The sequence below is a fragment of the Eurytemora carolleeae genome, unplaced genomic scaffold, assembly GCF_000591075.1.
Source record: "Eurytemora carolleeae unplaced genomic scaffold, Eaff_2.0 scaffold781, whole genome shotgun sequence".
Lineage (NCBI taxonomy): Eukaryota > Metazoa > Arthropoda > Copepoda > Calanoida > Temoridae > Eurytemora > Eurytemora carolleeae.
In genome coordinates, this window is record NW_019396686.1 from 62,381 (window position 1) to 87,899 (window position 25,519).

Genomic DNA, 25,519 nt, shown 5'->3' on the forward strand with positions numbered 1-25,519 from the left:
CTTTTCTTCTTTGCATCTGCAATCATATTGAAATTACCAACGGGTGTTTTTAATATCAAGTCTCATGTTTTCCATAGTCGTAAACATGCTGTTTCCATGCATTTTCCAAAGTAAAAGAACTTTTTGTGGGGACTTTTTAATATGAAATTATACTGAAACCAGAAAAAAAAGTCCAAAAAATAAAGTCTCTTAATGGACTTTTTATTTCAAGGACTTTTTTCCACAGAACTTTTTTAGTGCCAAATGAAATTTACCTTTATTGGAGGAGTTTGTCTCTTTCTCCGACCGGGGTTTATTGGATCAGGGGTACTGAAAGTAATTCCTGGTTCAGATCCATCATTCTCTGAAAGTAATATCGTCTACGACTTTTAGTTCTTAAAACAGGGTCACCCTCAAGGTTGAGACCCTAGGAGACGATGAGGACTACAAAAACTCGAAAAATATGACGATTTGATGTTTGATTTTTGGGTTCTCGATCCATTCAATTGAGTATTGTGATGATTTACGGGTCTCCCACGAAACATAACATTTGGTAAAATAGTTTACGTAGAATGCCTTCTTCCATAATTTGTTAAGTTGTTTAATACCAAAGACAATAATAAAAATATCATATAAGCGTCATATTATAGTAGAGTTAACTTCAAAGTAAAATATATTTGAGTCTTTAGAGGATGAAATGCCCGAAAGAGGATTATGAAATCCGTAAATCAGTTGTGTCGGACCCTGGAACTAGAGAAGACCTTCTCAACTTCCTCCCCTTTTATACACTCTTTATTTAATATGTATTTTTATATCTAGAAGCAATAAATGTACTTCTAAAGTGGTGACCCCAGACCGAAAACACAGCCTCCGGGTCGGAAACAGCGCAAGAATTGAAGGAGGATGACAATATCAAGACTAAACTTCTCTTCCATAAATTCACAATTTCTTCAACCTACATTAGCTACTCTTGGAGCTAATAAGCATAAACCTAAGCTACTCCTGGAGCTATTAAGCTAAACCTCAGCTTCTCTTGGAGCTAATAAGCTAAACCTTAGCTACTCCTGGAGCTAATAAGCTAAACCTCAGCTACTCCTGGAGCTAAAAAGCCAAACCTCAGCTACTCCTGTAGCTAATAAGCTAAACCTCGGCTACTCCTGGAGCTAATAAACTAAACCTTAGCTACTCCTGGAGCTAATAAGCTAAACCTCGGCTACTCCTGGAGGTAATAAGTAAACTTCAGCTTCTCCTGGAGCTAATAAGCTAAACTTCGGCTACTCCTGGAGCTAATAAGCAAACTTGAACCCTTCTGAAGCTTATCAGCTACACAGCTACTCCTGGAGCTAATCAGCTACACAGCTACTCCCGGAGATAATCATTTGAACAACTACTTCTGGAGCTATCAAGCAACTCAGCTACCTTCTTTAGCCTACTCGTAGATATTCTGGACGCCAGTTCTCTACAGGTTGAATCTATGCCCGCCTAGCCTTCACTACAAGTGATCTCTTCACATGGCCACTGGTCAGCCTTACTTAAGGTTGACCAGGACGTGGGGAGGGGGCTGATCAGAAATTCACAAACAACTAGTTGTGAATAATGATCAATCATCACCAGAACTCCTTCTACTCCATTTCCGTAAACACTTACAAGGAGATAAGTATCAGTCTCGACTTCCTCTATGCTCGAGACTTAGGGGGGACTCCTGTAGAGGATGAAATGCCCTAAAGAGGATTATGAAATCCAAAAATGAGTTGTGTCGGATTCTGGAACCGGAGAAAACCTTCTCAAATTCCTCTCCTTTTATACACTCTTTATTTAATATGTATTTATATCTAGAAGCAATAAATGTACTTCTAAAAGCCAAAGATTGTTTAAACGAAATAAACTGCAAACCGCCTTTAATATCAAATACAGTGTATGGAAGATGACATTCAAAACTATTTAACAGCTGTCATGTTTCGTGGGACACCCTGTACTAGATGATTAAGCACTGAAATATGTTAGTTTAGGCCAATAAGGAACCCTGAGTGTAAGAAAACAGACTCAACAAATTCCGTAGAACTGTCTCTAAAGTCTCATCCCTTGTGGGTAACTGTATATGTGGAAAATATCCCCCGATCTATTTGAAACCTTTCTTGTGTCCGAATTTAATGAATTTAACCTGCAAGGTAGATTTATTCTTAGCATGCATCTAGGAGGTAGATTTATTCTTAGCATGCATCTAGGAGGTAGATTTATTCTTAGCATGCATCTAGGAGGTATATTTATTCTTAACTCGGTTCTTAGTTTCTAGAAGATTTTAATGATTTATCATTTTTAACAGTTTTTTACAGGCCTTTGTTAAAAATTAGCATTGTAATACTTCTAAAATGGCAATAATAATACATCTCTTCTAGACTACATTATATGTAAATATTAAAAGGCCGTTTTTATTCTGCAAAACCTTGTATGAATATTTGTAAAATTTCTGCAAGATGAAATGTGATCGCACACGCAGAGAAAAAAAAGACAATTGTCAAATTCGTCACTCGATCCCTACTATGTTTATTGGGACACTTCTTTAGGGGTACTAATATGATAAAAATCAATCAATAAAATTTTAAAAATTCTGAAAGTTTTCTTAACGAAATTTCTTATTCGAAAATTAACATAGATTTTAAACTTTTAAAAAATTACCATTTGGTGGCAAAGGATCACTGCACAGAATTTGAATGAATCCGGCCAAGCTTGTGTAATCAAAATCCAGACATCGTGAAACATTCTAAATAATCTGGATCAATCATCCGGCCGATAACCAACCGGATTATTATCCGGCAACATTCTAAACAATCTGACTGATAACCGGCCGGATCATCATCCGGTATTATTTTAAGCAATTCGGTTCTGCCATCCGGCCTGCAATAAATGCAACCTGATTTTGTCTTATAACATAATAATATACTTGATGACAGGCGATAACATGATAATTTAGCCTGATTAATAGCAGATAAAATTATGGACAAAATTGATTGTTGTCCAGTAAAACAACCCGTATACATCATTATTCGAGTAACATTTTAAAGAACCCGGATTATTATCCAAAACATTTAAAAGAACCCGGATTATTTTCCAAAACATTTTAAAGAACCCGGATTATTATCCAACATATTTTAAAGAACCCGGATTATTATCCAAAACAATTAAAGAACCCGGATTATTATCCAAAACATTTAAAGAACCCAAATTATTATCCAAAACATTTAAAAGAACCCGGATTATTATCCAAAACATTTTAAAAAACCCGGATTATTATCCAAAACATTTTAAATAAATCGGATCAGTTTGCTGGTAATATTGTGAAATCCAATATCTTTAACCAGAAACAGCTTAAAGGGATTGTAAGCTTTAATCCAAGTGGCAATGCCTGATTCACAAAATTGCCATTTAAAGCTTTGTCTGGTTTAGTATGAATTAGATATGAATGTTTACAATTTAAAAACTGATTATTTTAATTGTGGTTTCCCACAACAATGACAATATCTCCCACATTATTGATCCGATAAAGAAATTCAAGGGTACCGTTGTGAATCGCACAACCATTGCGTATGTATTCTGTATGTATTATGTATGTAGGGTCACTTAAAATTAAGCTTACAAACTGGATTATCTTGTAACAATAGAAACAAACTGTAGTTTAACGTTGTCAAAATAATCGTCGTTTTCTTTCTTAATTTAATTCTTAACCCTAAACAGGATGGAGGGGGAGGCCCCCTTATAGTTTTTTGCCCCAATACTATGTTTGTTTACACCTTAAAATTTGTTTACTTTTAAGGAAAAGTAATTTAAAGGATTTTTTGCATTTTTTATTATTTATATGGTAGGGCAAAGGACGGTAAAAAGGCCTGTCCGTAAAAAATATATAATATAGCCCATAACTTTATTGTTTATTAAAGCTACGAAACTAAAAACTAAAAAAATTTCGAAAAGCTTTTGTAAAATAGCTGTTTAAACATGTGTCCCATCTAAACATTTGTCAAAAACAAACAAAATTATTTTACATTTTTCCAACATTTTTTGACATTTTTTTAAACCTCCGTGGCACCAAAACTATTAAAGAAAGTGGTCTAGTTTTCTTCTTCAATGTTGAGGGGGGGGGGAGTAAGTAGAGGAAAAAGAAGGAAAGGGTTAAATAAAGGTTGCGATTACCTCTGTGCAGTTTGCGTCTAGCTCCTTTAGAATACTGCAGCGTATCCTGTACAGTGTACATGAAGTCCAACAATACATGTACAAGAGTAAGAAACTGATAAATCCCCTCAAACTCTAGCTATACTTTTACAATGGCAACATAATTTTTTAAAAAATTTGATCCGATTTTACAAAATTTGAATTTTGTTTTATTCAATAGTAGATGATTGGAATATGAAAAGTTTGAACTGGTAAAGTATAAGGATTTGAAGTTGGAGTTGGAGGCAAGAAATCAGTTTCTTCGTTAAAATTAAAGTAAAAGGAATTAAGTTTTTGTTACAAATTCAAATTTTATACTCCCTACATCTTTGCAATCTGATGACGACATTAGATTGCAAAGTTTAGAAAATAAGAATTAGTCTTTCTTCTTCTAATTAGAATTAGAAGAAGAAAGACTCAATTCCTTTCATTCCCCATCTTGGTTTAGATAAAAAGTGTACTGCATTTTCTGGAAGGAATGTAAGCAATGTTCCTCACAGAATCTGCAAACAAGATTGATGGAAAATTTTGTTTCTGATTATTTAGTTTTGTGTTATTTATTATTGTATGTAACTCCTGGAATTGTACAAACTTTAGAAGAAGAAAAAACATTTTTATTTAAAAAGGCATTTTAGCTTAATTTCTTAAGATCATTTTATCCTTGAATTGTAAAAGCTTAAAAAATGTTTAATCACTTTCATTTTAAAGGAACTGTTAGCGTATCTTCTATGCAAAGATGGATTGCCAAATTCACAATGGTACCTTTGAAACCTTTATATGATAAATATTGTGGAAGATTTTGTCGTTTTTCTGCTTAAAATGATTGATTCTGTAAATTGCTAAATGTTGTATCGCAGTAGTAACTTTAGTAGAGAAATCATAATTAAAATTAAATTGCGCTAAAAATTATAAAGTTTTGTGATCGGCCTATCCCCTCTTTGCACGGATGTTTAGTGTTAATTTTAAAATACATTCTCAATTAACAGTTAAAACATGTGAAAATTAGTCATGATTGTGATATTCGTAAAAATGTAGCAGCAAATGAGCATGAAAATTCTGCTATTTTCAATACCAAATAGAATAGGACCCTTTCCTGTTTTGATTGCAGATCGTTACCGACGGAAAATTCTCCTAAAAAAAAAAGATTTTTATAAGTTTCTTTAAAGGGAGCGTTCATCTAATTGAATTTATATTAGAAACAAATATTACAAATAAAAATACAAAGCTAAGGATGTTAAATGATTGGGCCAAACATTTTTGTAAAGTGGGTTTTACAGACATTTTCCATCCATACTTTTAAATGACTAGGTTTCCAAGGCGCTTCGCGCCCATTTTCGATTTTAACCTTTAACTCTTACTCCTTTACAATTAGATTTTTTGTGGATTTAAAAAATTAAAAATTTGATTTTAGAATTTTTTTTAGAAATTTACATTTTTTTAAATCAAATTTTTTCTATTCTAACCATTCATGAACCTTTCCTGGAAGGTCCCTCAAAAAAATTGGGCCTGATTGGTTCAGCCGTTTTTACTTTTATCAGATAATACAAAAATTAGAATAGTCAATTTTCAATTCAGCCATTTCATTTATGTGATAAATTATATTTACCCAACATATTTATAAATGACAACAAGACACTAAATGTTTCAGGTTACCTTGTAGAGTGAGGGTTATGATCATAAAATATGTAAAAAAGTAACACAATTAAAAGATTTAAAATTAGAAAATAAACAAATTTATCTATAAAAAATAAGCAGAAACATTTTAGTGGGAGAAATCATTATTCTCTCCTGAAATGAGCAGAGTGTATTTCAGAGATCTAAATATGTATCTATAAAAATATATAAAGTAGTAATTTCTGTTTGTCTGTTTGAATCTCCGATCATAAGTTATAAACCGCTGGACCAATTTACCTCAATTTTTGATTGTGGAACTCAGTAGAACCCCGGTAATGTTCTAAATTCCAAGTTGAGTAGTTTGATTTTAGAGGAAAAATTCCAGTTAACCCAAGCTATATTCAAAGATATAAAGTTCTAAAGTCACTGTTTAGTCAAAGTGTATGAATTATGTGTTAATAAATAAAATATAAAAAAAGTTTAAATGAATAATTACCGCTGGTTGAGATTTGACTTGAACTTGTGTACTGTAACTGTAGAGGTTAAAGTAGAAACCGACAAGATTGTGAATTGTCCTGCAGTAAACAGAATTAAACAGATTGTTCACTCATATTACAAAATGTCCCTCGTTCTATCGATATCTTGCAGATAGAATTATTTTAGAACAAATTTGACTTCAAGATTGATTTCTAGCAGAAAAGAACATTTTGTTTGTATATATCCAACTATACCGAAACCATTTTTAAAATATGAAGATTTTGTTCAAACTTCTGAAATTTTTTCAAAATGACGAAAAATTTGTTCAAAGTGACGAAGGTTTTGTTCAAAAAGACGAAGATTTTGTTCAAAATTACGAAGGTTTTGTTCAAAATGACGAAGATTTTGTTCAAAATGGCGAAGATTTTGTTCAAAATGACGTAGATTTTGTTCAAACTGACGAAGATGTTATTTAAAATGACGAAGATTTTGTTCAAAATGACGAAGATTTTGTTCAAAATGACGAAGATTTTGTTCAAAATGACGAAATGTTTGTTCAAAATCACGAAGATTTTGTTCAAAATTACAATTATTTTGTTCAAAATAACAAAGATTTTGTTCAAAATAACAAAGATTTTTTTCAATTGACGAAGATTTTGTTCAAAATTCCGAAATTTTGTTCAAAATGACGAAGATTTTGTTCTAAACGACGAAGATTTTGTTCAAGATTATGAAGATTTTGTTCAAAATTCCGAAGATTTTGTTCAAAATTCCGAAGATTTGTACAAAATTCCGAAGATTTGTTCAAAATTCCGAAATTTTTGTTCAAAATGACGAAGATTTTGTTCAAAACGACGAAGATTTTGTTCAAAATTACGAAGATTTTGTTCAAAATTACGAAGATTGTGTTAGATTTTTAAACAAAATATTTAACTTACAGAGCTGCTAGAATAGCAAATATCAGCATCCAAACACATTTCCGAAGAGCTAGAAAAATATACTGACTAATAAAATAGTACCAAATATACTGACTAATAAAATAGTACCAAAATATACTGACTAATAAAATAGTACCAAAAATATACTGACTAATAAAATAGTTCCAAATATACTGACTAATAATTTAGTTCCAAATATACTGACTAATAAAATAGTTCCAAAAATATACTGACTAATAAAATAGTTCCAAAAATATACTGACTAATAAAATAGTTCCAAAAAAAACCACCAATGGCCGAGTTCAGAATAATTATTTATAAAGATAAAATGATTATTATTTGTATTTCTGGAAAAGTTGAATAATATACAAAAAACAGAATAAAAGCAAAAGAATTAATTTTCATAACTACAGTGATAACCAGATAACTCTTAAATAGTAAGACGACTTTTATAGCAATACTTAAGTGTATTTGAGGTTGTTACAAAGCAAACAGTTTACTAAGAGTTTACTTCTTAAATTACTAATAATGGAAATGAGATTATTAACACTGCACAATTGCTGTGTCTCCTGCTTATTGGACTTTTGTCATAACTTGAGACTGAAAGTCGTCTTTCTATATCAGAGCTTTCTGGTTATCACTGTAATATGTCAAATTTTGCGGCATTCCTATTACGACTTTGTGACCTAGTATTTTCTTATTTTTTGATTTTGGCGAGAAAAACGTTTAACCAACTGTGTCCGAGTTTTATGAATTTGAGCTGGTTTCAATTAAGCGCCGGCTAAAATCTTGAAAAATTGAATACAATTTTAAGTGAAACCAACCATATTTGAGCAGCGGCTCAACTTTAAGCTGCGCTCAAATTCTTTAAATTCGGCCTCTGGATGATTCTTTTGACAGAAAATAAGATAACTTTGCCCTCTAATTCCTGTTTTGGCTGTAATTGGAAAAAAAAATTTCCAACTTTAGAAAGTTAAACAAATCAATTAGTTTCTTTTTTCTTCAAATAATTGAAACTTTTAGCTCAGAGTTGGATCCCATTGTTGCAATGTACAAAAACTATGTCTAAGGTAATCGTCTATTTATATTTTTACTATTACCATCATAGATAAAGATAGATTGTGGCATAAGACGACATTTTTCATCTTGAAAGATATAAATGTACAGAGATGTTTTAAAGATATTCCTATTATATAGATTAACTTGGTCGGTTGTGAACATTGGCTGTTCTAATGGCATTGAGTACTTGTGGTGCACATGAGTTCTGTAGAGAGAAATTTAAGTTAGTTTAGTCCTTCTCATGTCCTTCTTCAGTTCTCGTCGATATGATATATTGCTCAGTGAAATATTGTTGTTCAAACAGTTTCATTCCCGAAGTTACTTTACACTCTATTATGAAATCCATTAAAACACCAAACCACCCCGCTTATCGTTGAAGTACACTTTGACCCCTAGAAGTATGAGTTCCCGTACTGTACAATTCTTGGTGATTTTGCGTACATAAGCTATCTATGTTTATTTATTTATCTATGATTACCATCCTTGAAAGCATTGTTCCTGTAAAATAGGGATTTCTGTATAAATACTTTGCTTGTCTGTCTGTTTGTACCCAATAAACATCAAAACGGCTGAACCGATCGGGCCCAAATTTTGTGTGGGACCTCACGTGACCCCAGGGAAGGTTTATGAATGATCAAAATTTCAAAACTTCAAAAACTAAAGATGGGCTAAAAGCCAATTATTTTAAAACCACTTTACGTTTTCAGTGCGAATAAAGCTAACTAAAATATTTTGGGGTTTAAAGAAGAATTTAAAATAAATCTTTCTAAATCTACCGTCGATCTACAACAAATATTGGCTTGAAATGACTATATTACTAATCGATTTATCTAAAAATTATGAATTATCTTTTACCCAAGCATTTCTTCTCTCACTATTTCGACTAAATTAGAAATCATATATGTTTTCAATCATGATGCCTATTCTTAAAGAGCTGATGAGGAAAACAAAAAAGTTATGTATAACTAATAAAACCGACTAAATTTAAATTTCTCATACTTTTCCGTATATACTTATGTTGACAGCAACCCCCTTCCCACCCGCGCCAAAAAACAGGTGCTGTCAACATAAGTATATGATTGCGTAAAATCAAGAGGAGGACGAGGTCACAAAGTCATGTCAGTCGCATTAATTTGTGTTTCTATCCAGTTCACATTTTATAAATATTATTATTATTATTATCATTATTATTATTATTATTATTATTATTATTATTATTATTATTATTATTATTATTATTATTATTATAATAATTTTCAGTGTTTTTCCCTGAATATTCTCCTCCGGCATTGGCAATTCCATTGATGCTTGTAGATGTCCAGAAATCCTAAAAAAAAGTTGTTTTTGTTTTCGTTTTATTGTAACCAGAAGCAATAAAAACGCAATATGCCAAATAGTGTAGAGCTCAGACAATTTCGCGTAGTTGCGTAATTCAACTTAAACCGTTATTAATTCAATTAAATTTAAAATTTTTGGGATAATTTTAATGTTGTTTAAATATCAAGATCTTTTTATTCATGTGTCACATGTTAATATTTGTTAAAAGTAAAAATAACTATTTTTCAACATTTCTACGATGTACTTTTTTTAAAAAACCTCCCTAGCACCCAAACCATAAGAGATTCGAGGTCTAATTTTTTTTAATGAACTGGCCTTGAACAGAATGACTAAGGACATCACCTCTTCTATCTCAACTATAAGGGCAAGATCGTAGAGGGGGGGGGGTGTAAAACGCCATCTCTCCATCTTTTTTAGATAAAATACTGCCCAATCAGGAAAGGGTTAATGCACTGGCCTAGAATTGTTTGACTAGAGGTAGTGCATACTGAACAGGTATCATATTTTTACAATCTCAACTCTAAGGGCAAATTCATTGGGGGGGGGGAGGGGGTTGTAAAACACCCACCTCTCCATCTTTACCAGATGAAAATATCCCAATAGTGAAATCATTATTTTTTTTGGGGGGGGAGGGGAGGGGAGGTCGTTTACCACCCTATGTTTTTCTACATAAATTGTAAACAGCTCACACTCAAACAATCGAACTTGTTCAACCTTCTACATAAATTTTGAATACATGAAAAAAAAATTTGTTTATGCACAGAGTAGGAAAATTTGTTTATGCACAGAGTAGGAAAATTTGTTTATGCACAAGTAGGAAAATTTGTTTATGCACAGAGTAGGAAATCGAAATTTGTTTATGCACAGAGTAGGAAAATTTGTTTATGCACAGAGTAGGAAAATTTGTTTATGCACAGAGTAGGAAAAATTTGTTTATGCACAGAGTAGGAAAAATTGTTTATGCACAGAGTAGGAAAATTTGTTTATGCACAGAGTAGGTAAAATTTGTTTATGCATAGAGTAGGATATCGAAAATTGTCCATAACTTTTTATTAATCATGGTACATGGAACTTAAATTAAAATTTTGTTTGAAGTTTTTTCTCTAAAACTTTCAGGATTGAGGAGGCCTATAAATTCTGCCAAAGTTGGAATTTTGAAAAGTTTGCAACCCACCAGTTTGCTCAAAAATAAGGATTAGAAAATTATAGATTAACAATTTTTAAATTTTTATATGTTTCTTTTTTAATAGATTTTTTTGTCCCTAGGACATGATCGGTATGTTACGATCAAATCTCGGAATTTTTCTATTGCGAAAGTTTGGTGTTGTAGGGGTTTTAATTGATCTACCAGGGTTGTAATCTGACAGCACATGCATCCATCCACGCTTCATTTAAACTGAGAAGAGGGTTGACAAGATTCCAGCTGTCTAAGGGCTTCTTGGGCCTGAGAATAGTAAAGTGCAGGAATTCTTCTGCTAAACAGGAATAAGGACCGGGTGCCTTACAGACAGGAAACATCACACTCATCGCTTACAATCATTTGTAAGCCCTGATTCGATACCTTCAGGTACCAATAGCGGGCAACAATAGACTCTCCCTGCTTTTACACCTTTCCTCATCATTCACTTGTATCAATCTACTTCAAGCTTCCTTCTTGTTGAGTAGAAAGCACGCACCCTTTCGCTGCAAGAGTTGTTGGCAGCCGCCCCTCTGTCCTCCTACATCCGTCAGGTGATCATAACTGCTACACCAGATGTCGGCTTCAGATGTTTTTAAAACCACAGGTTTGTGTAGAGTACGGGAATCGAACCCGTGAACACCAGCCTGGACACCAATCCAGTTACTGGCTGTGAACAAGTGTGCTTAACTTCAATAAGCTAACGAGAAGTGAGATCTGGTATCACACACTCCCCACCCCTCCCCTCCCTATGTTTCTAATTTACTTTTTCTAGTAAATTTTTAAGTGTACTTTAAAAGTATGTGTGAATTAAATTAATGTTAAGTTCATGGTTATGTAAACACATAATTATATTATATATTACATGTGATGGATATTACAATCATCAAGTGTAAATATTTAAACAACGATTAGTTTAAGCTATTCCCGGAAATTTTATATAACATGTGCAGACCAGCTTATTGTAAGTAATGTCTCAGCGCTGGTTCATTTTTAAACTGCCATAATTTCACCTTTCTTAAATTAAATCAGAAGAATCTTTCCATCATTTCGCAAGCTCTTTAAAAATACATGGCTTTATTGTGTCATATTTCGACATTTTTTAATAAGGATTAAATTTTTTGATTATTAAGAAACAGTTTTTGATTAATAATGTTGTTTTTCTTTAAAACTATATTTAGAAGAAAGTAAAACTATTCGAGTCTTGTTCTTCAAATTTAAAGCTAAGAATTTAGTTTTTGTAACAATTCAATACTGGTTTAAGAAAAAAAATATATTAAAGGTAATTTGAATTTATTCATTTTCTTTAAACCCTTATTAAAACTGACTCGTCGCTCTTAGCTTTTTTTCTTAAAATCTTTATACTTGAGACAATTCAAAAAACTGGTTTTAGAAAGAAAAAAATTTTAAATTATTTTGAATTTAGATAATTTTTCTTCACGTTTACCTTCTCCTTTTTTCTTCTGAATCTGATTGTTTTTTTTTATATTTATTAAAAACAAATAGAAATTTATTTTAAAATGCTTATATATATGTGTATGTTTACAATGACTTTTCAAATTTTTCTTTTAAAAATACTAGAGATGCTCTTTGCAGAGTGTCTTTCAAAAATACGATAAAAGGAAAATCTTTGATGATATTAGCATTCTTCTTTGATGAAAAAAAGTTTGCAAAATGATGCAAATTACATTATACAATAATATATATTCGGATCAAGATTAATTTTTAAATAATTATCAAGGAATTGTGAATTGATATAGTGGCATGTTCATTCACAGCACACGGTACCCTGAAGCCCTAGATAAATTAGAATAGATTGTTCATGTCGTCTTCACCATACCGGAGAGTTACAGTTGAAATTGAAAATGGCAATTTAGCTATGGACTAGCTACTGACATACAGTACATTGGATATAAAGGTTTGAACCAATTTAAACAAAAAAGAAACACAAATTTTAAACGATTTTTAATGGCGAATTTCAGGGCGACAGTCAACCATAAAGGCTGGGGGGTCTGAATCTATGAATAGCCTGGGGGGAGGGGGGAGCGTCCCACGCCACTCCCATTAAAAAAAAGGCCTTAGAGAATAGGTATAGAATTAAAATGCATAATCATAGACCAATTTTTCAACGCCAGCTCATTGAAAAAAAATTAGACAGATAATTCTGATAGTTGGCTCTAGGGAAGGTTGAAAAAAAGCCGAAAAAAGGTATAATTGTAATTTTTTTTAAACAGATATCCAATCGTGACACATGTGTCTAAATCCATTTTTTAAGGAATTTCTAAATATATAATTTTTAGATCTGTAGCTTTAGTCACAAAAAAGTTAAGGGCCATTTTAGATTTTTTTTTACACAGACCGAACTTTTTTACCGCCCTGTACCCTACCCTATGAATTAAAAAAAATTGACAGAAAAATCCTTTAGATTAACTATTCATTAAAAGTCACAAAATTTCACGATAATAGTGACAAAAATGATCATTTTTGAATTTTTTAAAACACCAACCCTCCGTTGACTGTCCTCCAACCTACCCTATGCAATTAAAATTTTTTTTTTACAAAATTTGTTCATAATTATGATATTGAAAAAGCCGTTTTTCCGTTACCACAAGAGGGGCCCCCCGTTGTGATAGGGGTAAAATCGTTAATTACTTCATGAGTTTTGATTTTTCAATGTATTTCTTTTAAAATGTTTCTCAAAATTTACTACTTTATAATTTGCTGCTGGTGCAACATGGATTTGATATTGTTGATAAAATTGTATCAACCTTAGTTCTTTAGGGAAAATTAATAAAGGAATTGAATTTTTGCCACAAACTTAAACCCTCTGATTCCAATATCTTTGCAACCTTATGGTGCAAACCTGTGATATTTCAAACTTAGATTATTTTATCTATAAGTATTAATAGTTTGAAATATCTAAGGTCTACGGCATTGGGTTACAAAGATATAGAGATTAGAAAAGCAGAGTTTGTGGCAAAAACTCAATTCCTTTTTTTGTCATGTGAAATATATTTAAAATGTGACCTGTCAGGATGTGAAATATATTTAAAATGTGACCTGTCAGGATGTGAAATATATTTAAAATGTGACCTGCCAGGATGTGAAATATATTTAAAATGTGACCTGCCAGGATGTGAAATATATTTAAAATGTGACCTGCCAGGATGTGAAATATATTTAAAATGTGACCTGCCAGGATGTGAAATATATTTAAAATGTCACCTGCCAGGATGTGAAATATATTTGAAATGTAACCTGCCAGGATGTGACAGGAATCTTTCCAGCCCCTGGGGGGTTCTTAGTCTTATACATTCTTATCTGGGGAAGGAAAAAAACTCAACAAATTTATTTTCTAAAATAGGTTTCAGCATGCACAATAACGCAATTAATGCAAACATTAAAATTTTAGTCTACACATGCAAACTATTAAAAGCATTTAAAAATGAAAACATTTTATGATTGTTTTCAAAATTTTGATTAACATTTTAGGAAAATCTGAAACTCACAGATTGTGCGTCAAACAAAATGTTTGTAATAATTTTAATGGTTTAATAATTTTAAAAAATTGATTCTGAAAGCGTAACCACCCAAATAAATGTTTTTGTAAACCGACTTTGCACTCAAACTCCGTACTAATACATCATTTAAACGTTTTATATGTCTCAAATGATTCCTAAAAAATTTCTCCACAATACTACATTCTCAGTTCAAATACAATACATTGCCGGTCACTCCCTTTAAAAGCTTTAGTATAAGAGGAGCTATGATTGAAAATTTTAATCCTTAATTTACTGGTTTGGGTCATGCAACTAATCATACAACGTAGTATAGTTGGAAGTAATTAACCTCAACCAAGGATCCAATAAAACTGAATTAACGTCAACTAAAGACACACATAATTAATAGTGTCTAGAGATGGGCATGGTCGGTCCTTTTTCATTTCGTTCGTTTTTTAGCAATCGTTTAAACAAAATTATTACTAGGACCACCTAGCCCTGCCTACTGTATAGTTGGTGTACTATCGAGGCAGTATAAACTAGGACCACCTGGCCCTGCCTACTGGTTAGTTGGTGTACTATCGGGTCAGTATAAACTAGGACCACCTACCCTGCCTACTGTATAGTTGGTGTACTATTGGGTCAGTATAAACTAGGACCACCTAGCCCTGCCAAATGTATAATTGGTGTACTATCGGGGCAGTATAAACTAGGACCACCTGGCCCTGCCTACTGTATAGTTGGTGTACTATCGAGGCAGTATAAACTAGGACCACCTAGCCCTGCCTACATTATAGTTTGTGTACTGGGTGGGGCAGTATAGACTAGGACCAGCTTGCCCGGCCTGCTGTATAGTTGGTGTACTAGGCGGGGCAGTATAAACTAGGACCACCTAGCCCTGCCTACTGCATATTTGAAGAACTGGGTGGGGCAGTAAAAACTAGGACCATCTAGCCCTGCCTACTGTATAGTTGGTGTACTATTGCGGCAGTATAAACTAGGACCACCTAGGCGGGGCAGTATAAACTAGGACCACCCAGCCCTGCCTACTGTATGGTTGGTGTACTGGGCGGGGCAGTATAAACTAGGACCACCTAGCCCTGCCTACTGTATAGTTGGTGTACTGGACGGGGCAGTATAGACTAGGACCAGCTTGCCCGGCCTACTGTACAGCTGGTGTACTGGTTGGGGCAGTATAGACTAGGACCAGCTTGCTCTGCCTGCTGTATAGTAAGTGTACTAGGCGGGGCAGTATAAACTAGGACCACTAGCCCTGCCTACTGCATATTTGAAGAACTGGGCGGGGCAGTATAAACTAGGACCACCTGGCCCTGCCTACTGTATAGTTGGACAACCTAGCCCTTCCTACTGTATAGTTGGTGTATTGGGTAGGGCAGTATACACTAGGACCACCTAGCCCTGCCTCCTTTATAGTTGGTGTATTGGGTGGGGCAGTATAAATAAGGACCACCTAGCCCTGCCTACTGTAAAGTTGGTGTATTGGGCGGGGCAATTCAAACTAGGACCACCTAGCCCTGCCTACTGTATAGTTGGTGTACTATCGGGGCAGTATAAACTAGGACCACCTAGCCCTGCCTACTGTATAGTTGGTGTACTGGGCGGGACAGTATAAACTAGGACCACCTAGCCCTGCCTACTTTATAATTGGTGTACTGGGCGGAGCAGTATAAACAAGGACCACCTAGCCCTGCCTACTGTATAGTTGGTGTACTATCGGGGCAGTTTAAACTAGGACCACCTGGCCCTTCCTACTGTATAGTTGGTGTATTGGCTGGGGCAGTATAAACTAGGACCTGCTAGAAAGTTTCAAAATGTATATTTTATTTTTTTTCGGCTTCTGGCCTCCTCCCCGCTTTCGGGTTCTTGACTTGTGTCTGAAATACACTCATTTTTTCCATTCATAAAAAAGAGAGTGCCTTGAATTTTCCATTATGAGGCAAACTTCGAGGAAGGCTGCGTTTACTTAAATATTAAATATGTCAGTGCCTACTGTAAAGTTGGTGTATTGGGCGGGGCAGGTTAAACTAGGACCGCCTAGCCCTGCCTACTGTATAGATGGTGTACAGTGCGGGGCAGTATAAACTAGGACCGCCTAGCCCTGCCTACTGTATAGATGGTGTACAGTGCGGGGCAGTATAAACTAGGACCACCTAGCCCTGCCTACTGTATAGTTGGTGTACTATTGGGGCAGTATAAACTAGGACCACCCAGCCCGGCCTACTGTATAGTTGGTGTACTGGGCAGGGCAGTATAAACTAGGACCACCTGGCCCTGCCTACTGTATAGTTGGTGTACTGGGCGGGGCAGTATACACTAGGACCACCTAGCCCTGCCTACTGTTTAGTTGGTGTACTGGGCAGGGCAGTATAAACTAGGACCACCTGGCCATGCCTACTGTATAGTTGGTGTACTGGGCGGGGCAGTATTAACCACGGCTATGAAGGTTCCGGTTCAGCTCAGATTCAAATGTACATGAGTTGAGTGTAAACTGAAAGAACATGAAAATATTCGAATTTTTGCTTGTATGAGTTTTGTTGATTTATGAATCTTCCTCAATAAATATTTTATATTATTATTCATGTTTATCAGGAAACATAAATAAACCAACAAAATATATTTATTTTATTTCATGATACTATTATTTTAAATCTTGAACTTGGAATTTTTAGACAATTTTAAGCAAGTGATATTTAATTGAATTCCATTACAATTTTGGCTCACGCTTTTATTCTTTTCTTGTGTTCAAAAATAAAAAAAAATATTTTGACATTCCCACCGTTCATCCACTCCAGCGCAAAGAAAAGAATCGGAAAACCTCCGCTTTATCGCTGGAGTAAAGATCTTTTATTATAAATATTTAAAAAAAGACCATTTTAAAAAACATATCCACGTGAGATTAAGCTTTTTGATTTTTTTACTGGGACCAATATAAATAGTCAAATAGCACCCCACCCCCTCCTGTATTTTTGTGCTAATAAGTAATATAAATTGTGTGTGTTCCACGATGGCTTGAAACCAAGTACTATTGGTATAGGGTATAATATACATTATATTGTGAGAACTATAACACGTTATATATATATATATATATATATGAATATTTGAACAGTTTTCGGACCTAGCTATGTAGAAAAGGATATAAAACAAACATCAAACATATAATTTCCAGAATAATAACGTTTTTAATTAAATTTTGAATTAAATGCTCCATCAAGTTAAACTTACACTAACATATAAAGGCAAATAAAATGTATTTAAAAGTATTTGAGCTAGGTTTGCCTAGTTGAACTTCAAGTAGTTGTTAAACTACTTCTCGATATTAATTAATTCCCACCTTTAAAAAAATTGCAAATTGAGTCTTTGTAACAAACTCTGCTTTTCCAGTTTTATTTTCTTTGCGACCCAATGTCTTAGAAATTAGATATTTTAAACTATAAATTCTATTAGATTAAATTATTTAAGTTAAAAATATTAATGGTTTACGACATCATCAGGCAGCAAAGGTAGAAAGTTTGAGTTTGTTGCAAAGACTCAATTCCTTTACGTTGAAAAATGAGAAAAGTATAGATAGTAGAATAAGTATATACACAAATATATTAAGGAAAAGATTTATGTCTAGTTAGGGTAAAATGTGGATATATTTTTATAAAAATAATATTGCCTAACTGCCTGACTGCCAAATGCCTTGAATACCATGCGTTTTCTTTCACTTGACCAAAACCATGCTGTTGATCAGCTAGGATTTCATCTTTCTTTTAAAACTAAAAATTGAGGCAGTAAGATAGTATATAGGAGATATAGAAGATAGGAGTCTGGGAAGTAATCATAGTTATTGGAGTATTATCGGAGATCCCCCTCCCTTATTGGAGTATTATCGGAGATTCCCTCCCTCCCTTATTGGAGTATTATCGGAAATCCCCTCCCTCCCTTATTGGAGTATTATCGGAGATCCCCTCCCCCCCTTATTGGAGTATTATCGGAGATCCTCCCTCCCTTATTGGAGTATTATCGGAGATCCCCTCCCCCCCTTATTGGAGTATTATCGGAGATCCTCCCTCCCTTATTGGAGTATTATCGGAGATCCCCTCCCCCCCTTATTGGAGTATTATCGGAGATCCTCCCTCCCTTATTGGAGTATTATCGGAGATCCCCTCCCCCCCTTATTGGAGTATTATCGGAGATCCTCCCTCCCTTATTGGAGTATTATCGGAGATCCCCTCCCCCCCTTATTGGAGTATTATCGGAGATCCTCCCTCCCTTATTGGAGTATTATCGGAGATCCCCTCCCCCCCTTATTGGAGTATTATCGGAGATCCTCCCTCCCTTATTGGAGTATTATCGGAGATCCCCNATCCCTATATCTTTGCAACCAGATGGAGTAAACCTTTGATATTTCAAACTAAAATAATTTGGTCTAGCAGAATTCATCGTTAGAAATATCTAAGGTCTACTACATTATGTCCAAAAGATAAAGGAATTTCATTTCAGAGTTTGTGGCATAGACTAAATGGCATCTTATATCAAACTTGAACTCTAACAGGCTTTACATATTGGCAATGATGCATGATTATAAATTTTAAAATAACAACTTATATTTAAGTAGGTTTTTTTATCATTATTATTATACAGTTACTTTCTGAGATGCAGAGATGAAAACTATAAATGCTGTTTGTTGGTTTAACTAAGCATTATATTTATAATGATTCTAAGTTTAAAAACATGAAATTATCACAAGAAAAATAGTTATAGAAATAACTAACTATCCTTGGTCTCGACAGAAATTGATATTCGAAATAAAGCATTCCATTTTTTATTCCTGTGACTTTTCTTTCAGAGCCTTTTTTGATTGTAAAATTTTGGGGGTCTTTTTCGGAAGAATTTTAAATAGCAAATACCACGCGTGTATCAAGGACGACCACAAAAATGCCAATTCTTAGGTTTAATGGTACCCGCTGTACATCTACCTCATTAGCTGTTACACTCAATAAAAACTGTGTTCTGGACACAATTGTTAAATATTTATAATTATCAATTATTAGCGTTAAAGCTAGTTCTCGCTTCCTAATGATATAGTGGTTGGTTCCAACATCTATTACGTAATTAATCAAACAATTTTTATACTAATTACCCAATTATGGCATTAGCAGAGTAAACGTTAAAGAGACTTTCTGCAGAACTTGCAGCTTAAGAGATTTGTCGGAAGTAGTCTTACATAAAAAAAGAGCCAGGTCCGATTCACAACGATGGCTCCACAGTAATCTCTTCAGTAATGTCGAGTTGAAAAGTGATTAATTCTGAAAATTTCTTCATTGTTTCTGGAACAAAAAATGAGCAATTGTTAGTTTTGTAGAAAATTCAGAAATGAGAACGAACAGTTTCCCAAGCAAAAACATTGTTATCTAGTTTATTCCTGGTTAAAAGAAGGAAGAAAGAGTAATGAAGGAAGAGAGAGGAAGGAAAGAACAAAGAAGGAGGAAGAAAGGGCAACGAAATGAAAGAGTAAAGAAGCTGGAGGAAAGAGGAATGAAGATAGAAAGGGTTAAGAAGAAAGAAAGAAAGAGAAAAGAAGAAAGAAAGAGGAAAGAAGGAAGAAAGAGAAAAAAGTAAGAAAGAGGAAGAAAGGAAGAAAGAGGGAAGAAGGAAGAAAGGGGAAAGAAGAAAGAAATAGGAAAGAAGGAAGAAAGAGGAAGGAAAGAACAAAGAAGGAGGAAGAAAGGGCAACGAAAAAAAGAGTAAAGGATCAGGAGGAAAGAGGAATGAAGATAGAAAGGGTTAAGATGGATAAATGAAAAAGGAAAGAAGAAAGAAAGAGGAAAGAAGAAAGAAAGAAGGAAAAAGATAGAAAGGGTTATGAAGGTAGAATGAAATAGGAAAGAAGGAAGAAAAAGTAATGAAGGAAGAAAGTGGAAGGAAAGAACAAAGAAGGAGGAAGAAAGGGCAACGAAAGAAAGAGTAAAGGAGCAGGAGGAAAGAGGAATGAAGATAGAAAGGGTTAAGAAGGAAGAATGAAAAAGGAAAGAAGAAAGAAAGAGGAAAGAAGGAAGAAAGAGGGAAGAAGATAGAAAGGGTTAAGAAGGTAGAATGAAAGAGGAGAGAAGGAAGAAAGAGGAAAGAAGTAAGAAAGAGGAAGAAAGGAAGAAAGAGGAAAGAAGGAAGAAAGAGGAAAGAAAAAAATAGGAAAGAAGGAAGAAAGAGGAAAGAAGAAAGAAAGAGGAAAGAAGGAAAAAAGAGGGAAGAAGATAGAAAGGGTTAAGAAGGAAGAATGAAAGAGGAAAGAAGGAAGAAAGAGGAAAGAAGTAAGAAAAAGGAAGATAGGAAGAAAGAGGAAAGAAGGAAGAAAGAGGAAAGAAAAAAAATAGGAAAGAAGGAAGAAAGAGGAAAGAAAGAACAAAGAAGGAGGAAGAAAGGGCAACGAAAGAAAGAGTAAAGGAGCAGGAGGAAAGAGGAATGAAGATAGAAAGGGTTAAGAAGGAAGAATGTAAAAGGAAAGAAGAAAGAAAGAGGAAAGAAGGAAGAAAGAGGGAAGGAAGAAAGGAGAATAAAAAGAAAAAAAAAACGAAAAAAAAGAAGGAGGAAAGAAGAAAGGATGAGAGAGAAGAAAAAATAACAGAATATGAATAAAAGAGGAAAATTAAAGGAGGAATGAAGGAAGAATGAAAAAGGAAATAAGGAAGAAGGAAGAACAAAGAATGAAAAAGAGGAGGAAAGAAAAAAGAAAAATGAAGGAAAAAGGAAAAAGAAAAACAGAAGTAGAATATAAGGATAAATGAAAGAGGAAAAGACGGAGTGAAAAAGAGGAAAAAAAAAATTAAGGGGTAAAAAGGAAGAATTGGTGAGGAAAGAAGGAAAAAAAGGGAAGAATGAAAGAAAGATGAAAGACGTATGTTGGGGGAGGGGGGAGTGGTTATAAGGGGATAAAATAGAGGGAATTTATAAATTTATTTTAAAACTGTTTTTTTTTTAACTTTTTTGAGGTTTTTACACAACTTTAAATATTTGGTTTTAGAGGTTGTGGTATACTTGTATTTTAAGGGTATCATTGGAAATCGTATCACTTTATCAATAAAGAGTCGCTTTAAATGTCGAAATGCAGCTCTTCGACAATAAAATGAAAATTATCGGCTCTTAGTTTTGGTTAATTGAGGGCTCCGTATAATGTGTGGGATTTCATATATGTTAATGGTGCATTTTTGAAAAATCAACTGAATTTTATTTTAAAATTCCAACTAGCCAATCACTTTTGCTGGGGCCTGCATGTGAGCATGAAAACAATTGTGTTTTATAATTACAACTATTTTAACCGTTGTTTACCATTAACAGACAAACCAGCCAGACATCAAGCTTACTATATTTGTAGTTTGGAGAATAAAGTTCAGAATTTTTGAGGTTTTTTAAATTTTTCAATATTCCAATATTTAGTCAATACTCATTGCTCAATACGTATGTATATAATATATATACTGTTATAGAATGTAGATACTATTATAGCATAATCAACTATATTGTATTTTGAAGGGAGGCAGTGTAGCAAATAAATAATAATGCAAGTTAAAATTCATTAATTAGTTATTATTAAAATAAATTTTTTATAAATTTTGACAATTTTGTTAATTGTTGCCAATTTCCTTAAATTGTTCACGATTTTTGTTAAATTATTGACAATTTTGTTAAATTGTTGACAATTTTGTCAAATTATTAACGATTTTGTTAAATTATTGACAATTTTGATAAATTGTTGACAATTTTGTTAAAGTATTGAAAATTCTGTTAAATTGTTGAGAATTTTCTTAAATTTTTGCCGGTTTAAAATTAAACCACTGATTCGAAGTTCTTTTAAATCGGTGATTCAAATTTGAACCGACAATAGGCAGTTCAGCGACCCTGAAATTTATTAATTTGATCTCCTGTCGCAAATTTAATGGCATGCGAGAAAAAGTTAAATTGTCGAATATGTGAAAATTGAAACAGATGTGGTTTTAATATGATGGTAAGTTAAGAGTAATCCAACAAACATGCTTATTTTAAGTAAGTTTAGCGTAATCCATGACAAACAGTTTTAAACTTAAGTATTGTTAGTTTAACGTGGTCCAACATATATATATTTACTATTGGGTAGTTTAGCGTAATCCAACAGGTTTAAACTTCTGTTGTTAGTTAATCGTGATCCAACAAACAGGTTTAAACTTGTATAGTTAGTTTAGCGTGATCCAACAAACAGATGTTTATACTTGTATAGTTATTTTAGCGTGATCCAACAAACAGGTGTTTAAACTTGTATAGTTAGTTTAGCGTGATTCAATAAATAGGTTTAAACTTGTATAGTTAGTTTAGCGTGATCCAACAAACAGGTTTAAACTTGTATAGTTAGTTTAGCGTGATCAAACAAACAGGTGTTTAAACTTGTATAGTTAGTTTAGCGTGATTCAATAAACAGGTTTAAACTTGTATAGTGAGTTTAACATAATTTAACAAACAGGTTTAAACTTGTATTGTTAGTTTAACGTGATCCAGCAGACATATTTACTACTAGTTAGTTTTGAGTGTTGTGTTTTGCTCACATCTATATATAAACCAAAAAAATATGTTTTTGATATAAATATAAATATAAAACAGATACACATTTATTTTATATAAATAATGTCTCACACAGCATTGGAAAAACATGCATGGTTTAGATTTTAGAACTTTGTAGAGTCAGTAAATAAATTAATTAGGCATCTATAAATATTATTGTCAGCTTTGGTGTTGGTTGGTTGGTTTGCAACTGACAACAGTATAAAAGGTTGAGCCTTAAAGTCACACGACCCCATGGGAAAGGTTAGGGACTGTTATAAATCTGAAAAAAGTTAACATTGCTGTGTTCACAACAGTTAACGAAATTAGTTTTTTCTCGTTGCTTTGCGCCGTTATCTTAAAAAAAACAAAGTTTTGCTCTTAACCTCTGAAACTAAGGGCTACCTTTTAAAACACTTGGAACTATCCGTTAAGACAACGGCTTGAAAAGGTGTTATTGTGCACAGATCCCTGTTGAAGTAAAGTGGTTCAGTTCAGATTATGTAGTTCAACTACCTCCTGATATAACCAAATTTAGTTTCAAGAACATAAATTGTTAAAGGTAAGGCAGGATTTAGTTTATATTCTCCCTAATTTCAATGGAAATTTGTACCTTTTCTGTGAACAAACAAATGAAAATTAGGCTGTCTGTTCCTGCAGTTTATCTTACTTGCTTGCTTATTCTTTAAAAGGAGTGACCGGCTATGAAAGTAGTCAAACTGAGTATGCAGCGTTGTGGAAAACTTCTTTCGGATTCATTTGAGACATCTTAAAGATCTGTAAATCCTGAGTTTTAGCGCAAATTCGACGTTCAAAACTCCTACTTTAGGGATGGATACGTTTTCAGAATTAGTTTTTTTTTAAATTATTAAATAACGACAACGAAAAATAAAGTAAAAACTATACAGTAATCTAATTAGATGGCTAGAAACATATTTCACAAAAGAAATTTGTCAATAAATCAATGCTAAAATCGATTATTTCGTTTTCATTATTATATTGAATTTCTAATTTTCTTTGAATTTATTAGCAGATTTCTTCAAATTCTTCAAATTTCGTCTTCAATAATATTCCAGAAAATCTTTGTGAATAATGAGAAACCAGAATAATGAGAAAATATAAACTAATAAATAATAATTGACCAAGATGACTTATTTTCGATGATGAGGTTAATTTTTATTTTTTCTCAACCTGTTCCTAAACAACTAATTAGTTTACTGTCGCATTTTTTACATTTTATGTCGTCGTTATTTAATAATTTAAAAAATAATTCTGATAACGTATTCACCCCCAAATTAGAAGTTTTGAACGTCGAATTTGCGCTCAAATTCAGGATTTACAGATCTTTAAAAAGTTTTATAGGTCTCAAATGAATCCGAAAGAAGTTTTCCACAACACTGCATACTCAGTTCAACTACCTTACATAGCCGGTTACTCCCTTTAAACTAAAAACTAGTTTGGTTAATTTGCACCATGCTAAATCTATTGTTTTAGAAAATATTTAATACGATGTGGTTATTTCTAGATATGATAAGTTTTTTGAAAAAACTAAATTTTTCTATTTTTTTTGTTTGATCATTCTTTAAGTCACCATAATTTTTTTTAAAGGGAGTGATAAGGTAGTTGAACTGAGTATTAAGTGTTGTGGAAAGCTTCTTTCGGATTCATTTGAGATATATAAAACTTTTTAAAGATCTGTACATCCTGAGTTTGAGCGCAAATTCGACGTTCAAAACTCCTACTTTGGGGGTGGATACGTTTTAAAAACTCAGATTTGCAGATCTTTAGAACGTTTAATATGTCTCAAATGAATCCGAAAGAAGCTTTCAACAACACTGCATACTCAGCTCAACTACCTTACATAGCCGGTCACTCCCTTTAAAGCTTGCATGAACTTGTTAATACAGAATAGATTTTCTCCGGTTTCGGAGAGAGTCTCTAGGGAAAGAGAAGCATGGATGGGGATGAGGGAGGAGGGTTTTGATGATTAGTTGAGAGGAGGATGAGCACCGGAAAGGTTGTTTTCCAGAATTTAAATTGCATTAATTTGGTCTGAATTTTCTGAAAAGTATTATTATTAAGATTAACAGGATGCGTCCCACCAAATATATGAATTTCAAGGGACTGACTTTCTAATTTCAAGTGACCTTTAATTTGAAGGGAGCATGCCTGATTCACAGCAGTTCCTTGTTTTATGAATATGTGGAAAATATCGTTGGGTTTCTAGCTGGGAAAGCGTTTTTTGTTACATTTTCATCCGTTGTTTTCAAAGTGAGAAATGCGCAAACTAATTCGTAATTTTGCGTTGAGTGTATTTGCGATTTATAGCAAAAATGCAAAAAATTGCATGTTTTATGTTAATATAAAAGATACGTTTAAAAATGTATTGTTGGTATTGCTCCAAGGTTTTGTTTAAACTATATAAATTTTCAAAATAAATATCATCATCCCTTGCTTCGAAAATATTATTTTCAAAACAAATGTCATCAGCTCTTGCATAAAAAATACCTTTTTTTCAAAATAATTGACATCAGCTCCTGTTTAGACGATATTCTTTGATGGGCGGATTATTGATATTACCAATGATCTATTATTTTCAAAATTAACGTCATCAGCCCTTGTTTAGACGATATCATTTTAGAATTAATATCAACAGCTCT

General features: G+C 33.2%; 1 protein-coding gene across 1 annotated transcript; it reads right to left on the reverse strand.

Moving 5' to 3' along the window:
• Window positions 1-233: 233 nt before the first annotated feature.
• On the reverse strand, window positions 234-14,102 carry LOC111707378 (uncharacterized). Its single transcript, XM_023480479.1, has 8 exons — window positions 14,044-14,102; window positions 9,540-9,597; window positions 7,212-7,260; window positions 6,293-6,371; window positions 5,276-5,313; window positions 4,165-4,210; window positions 2,656-2,740; window positions 234-343 (listed from the first exon to the last, which is right to left on the reverse strand). Exons 1-8 carry the CDS (start codon window positions 14,098-14,100, stop codon window positions 234-236), a joined length of 522 nt encoding a protein of 173 aa, XP_023336247.1. The 5' UTR covers window positions 14,101-14,102.
• Window positions 14,103-25,519: the final 11,417 nt, after the last annotated feature.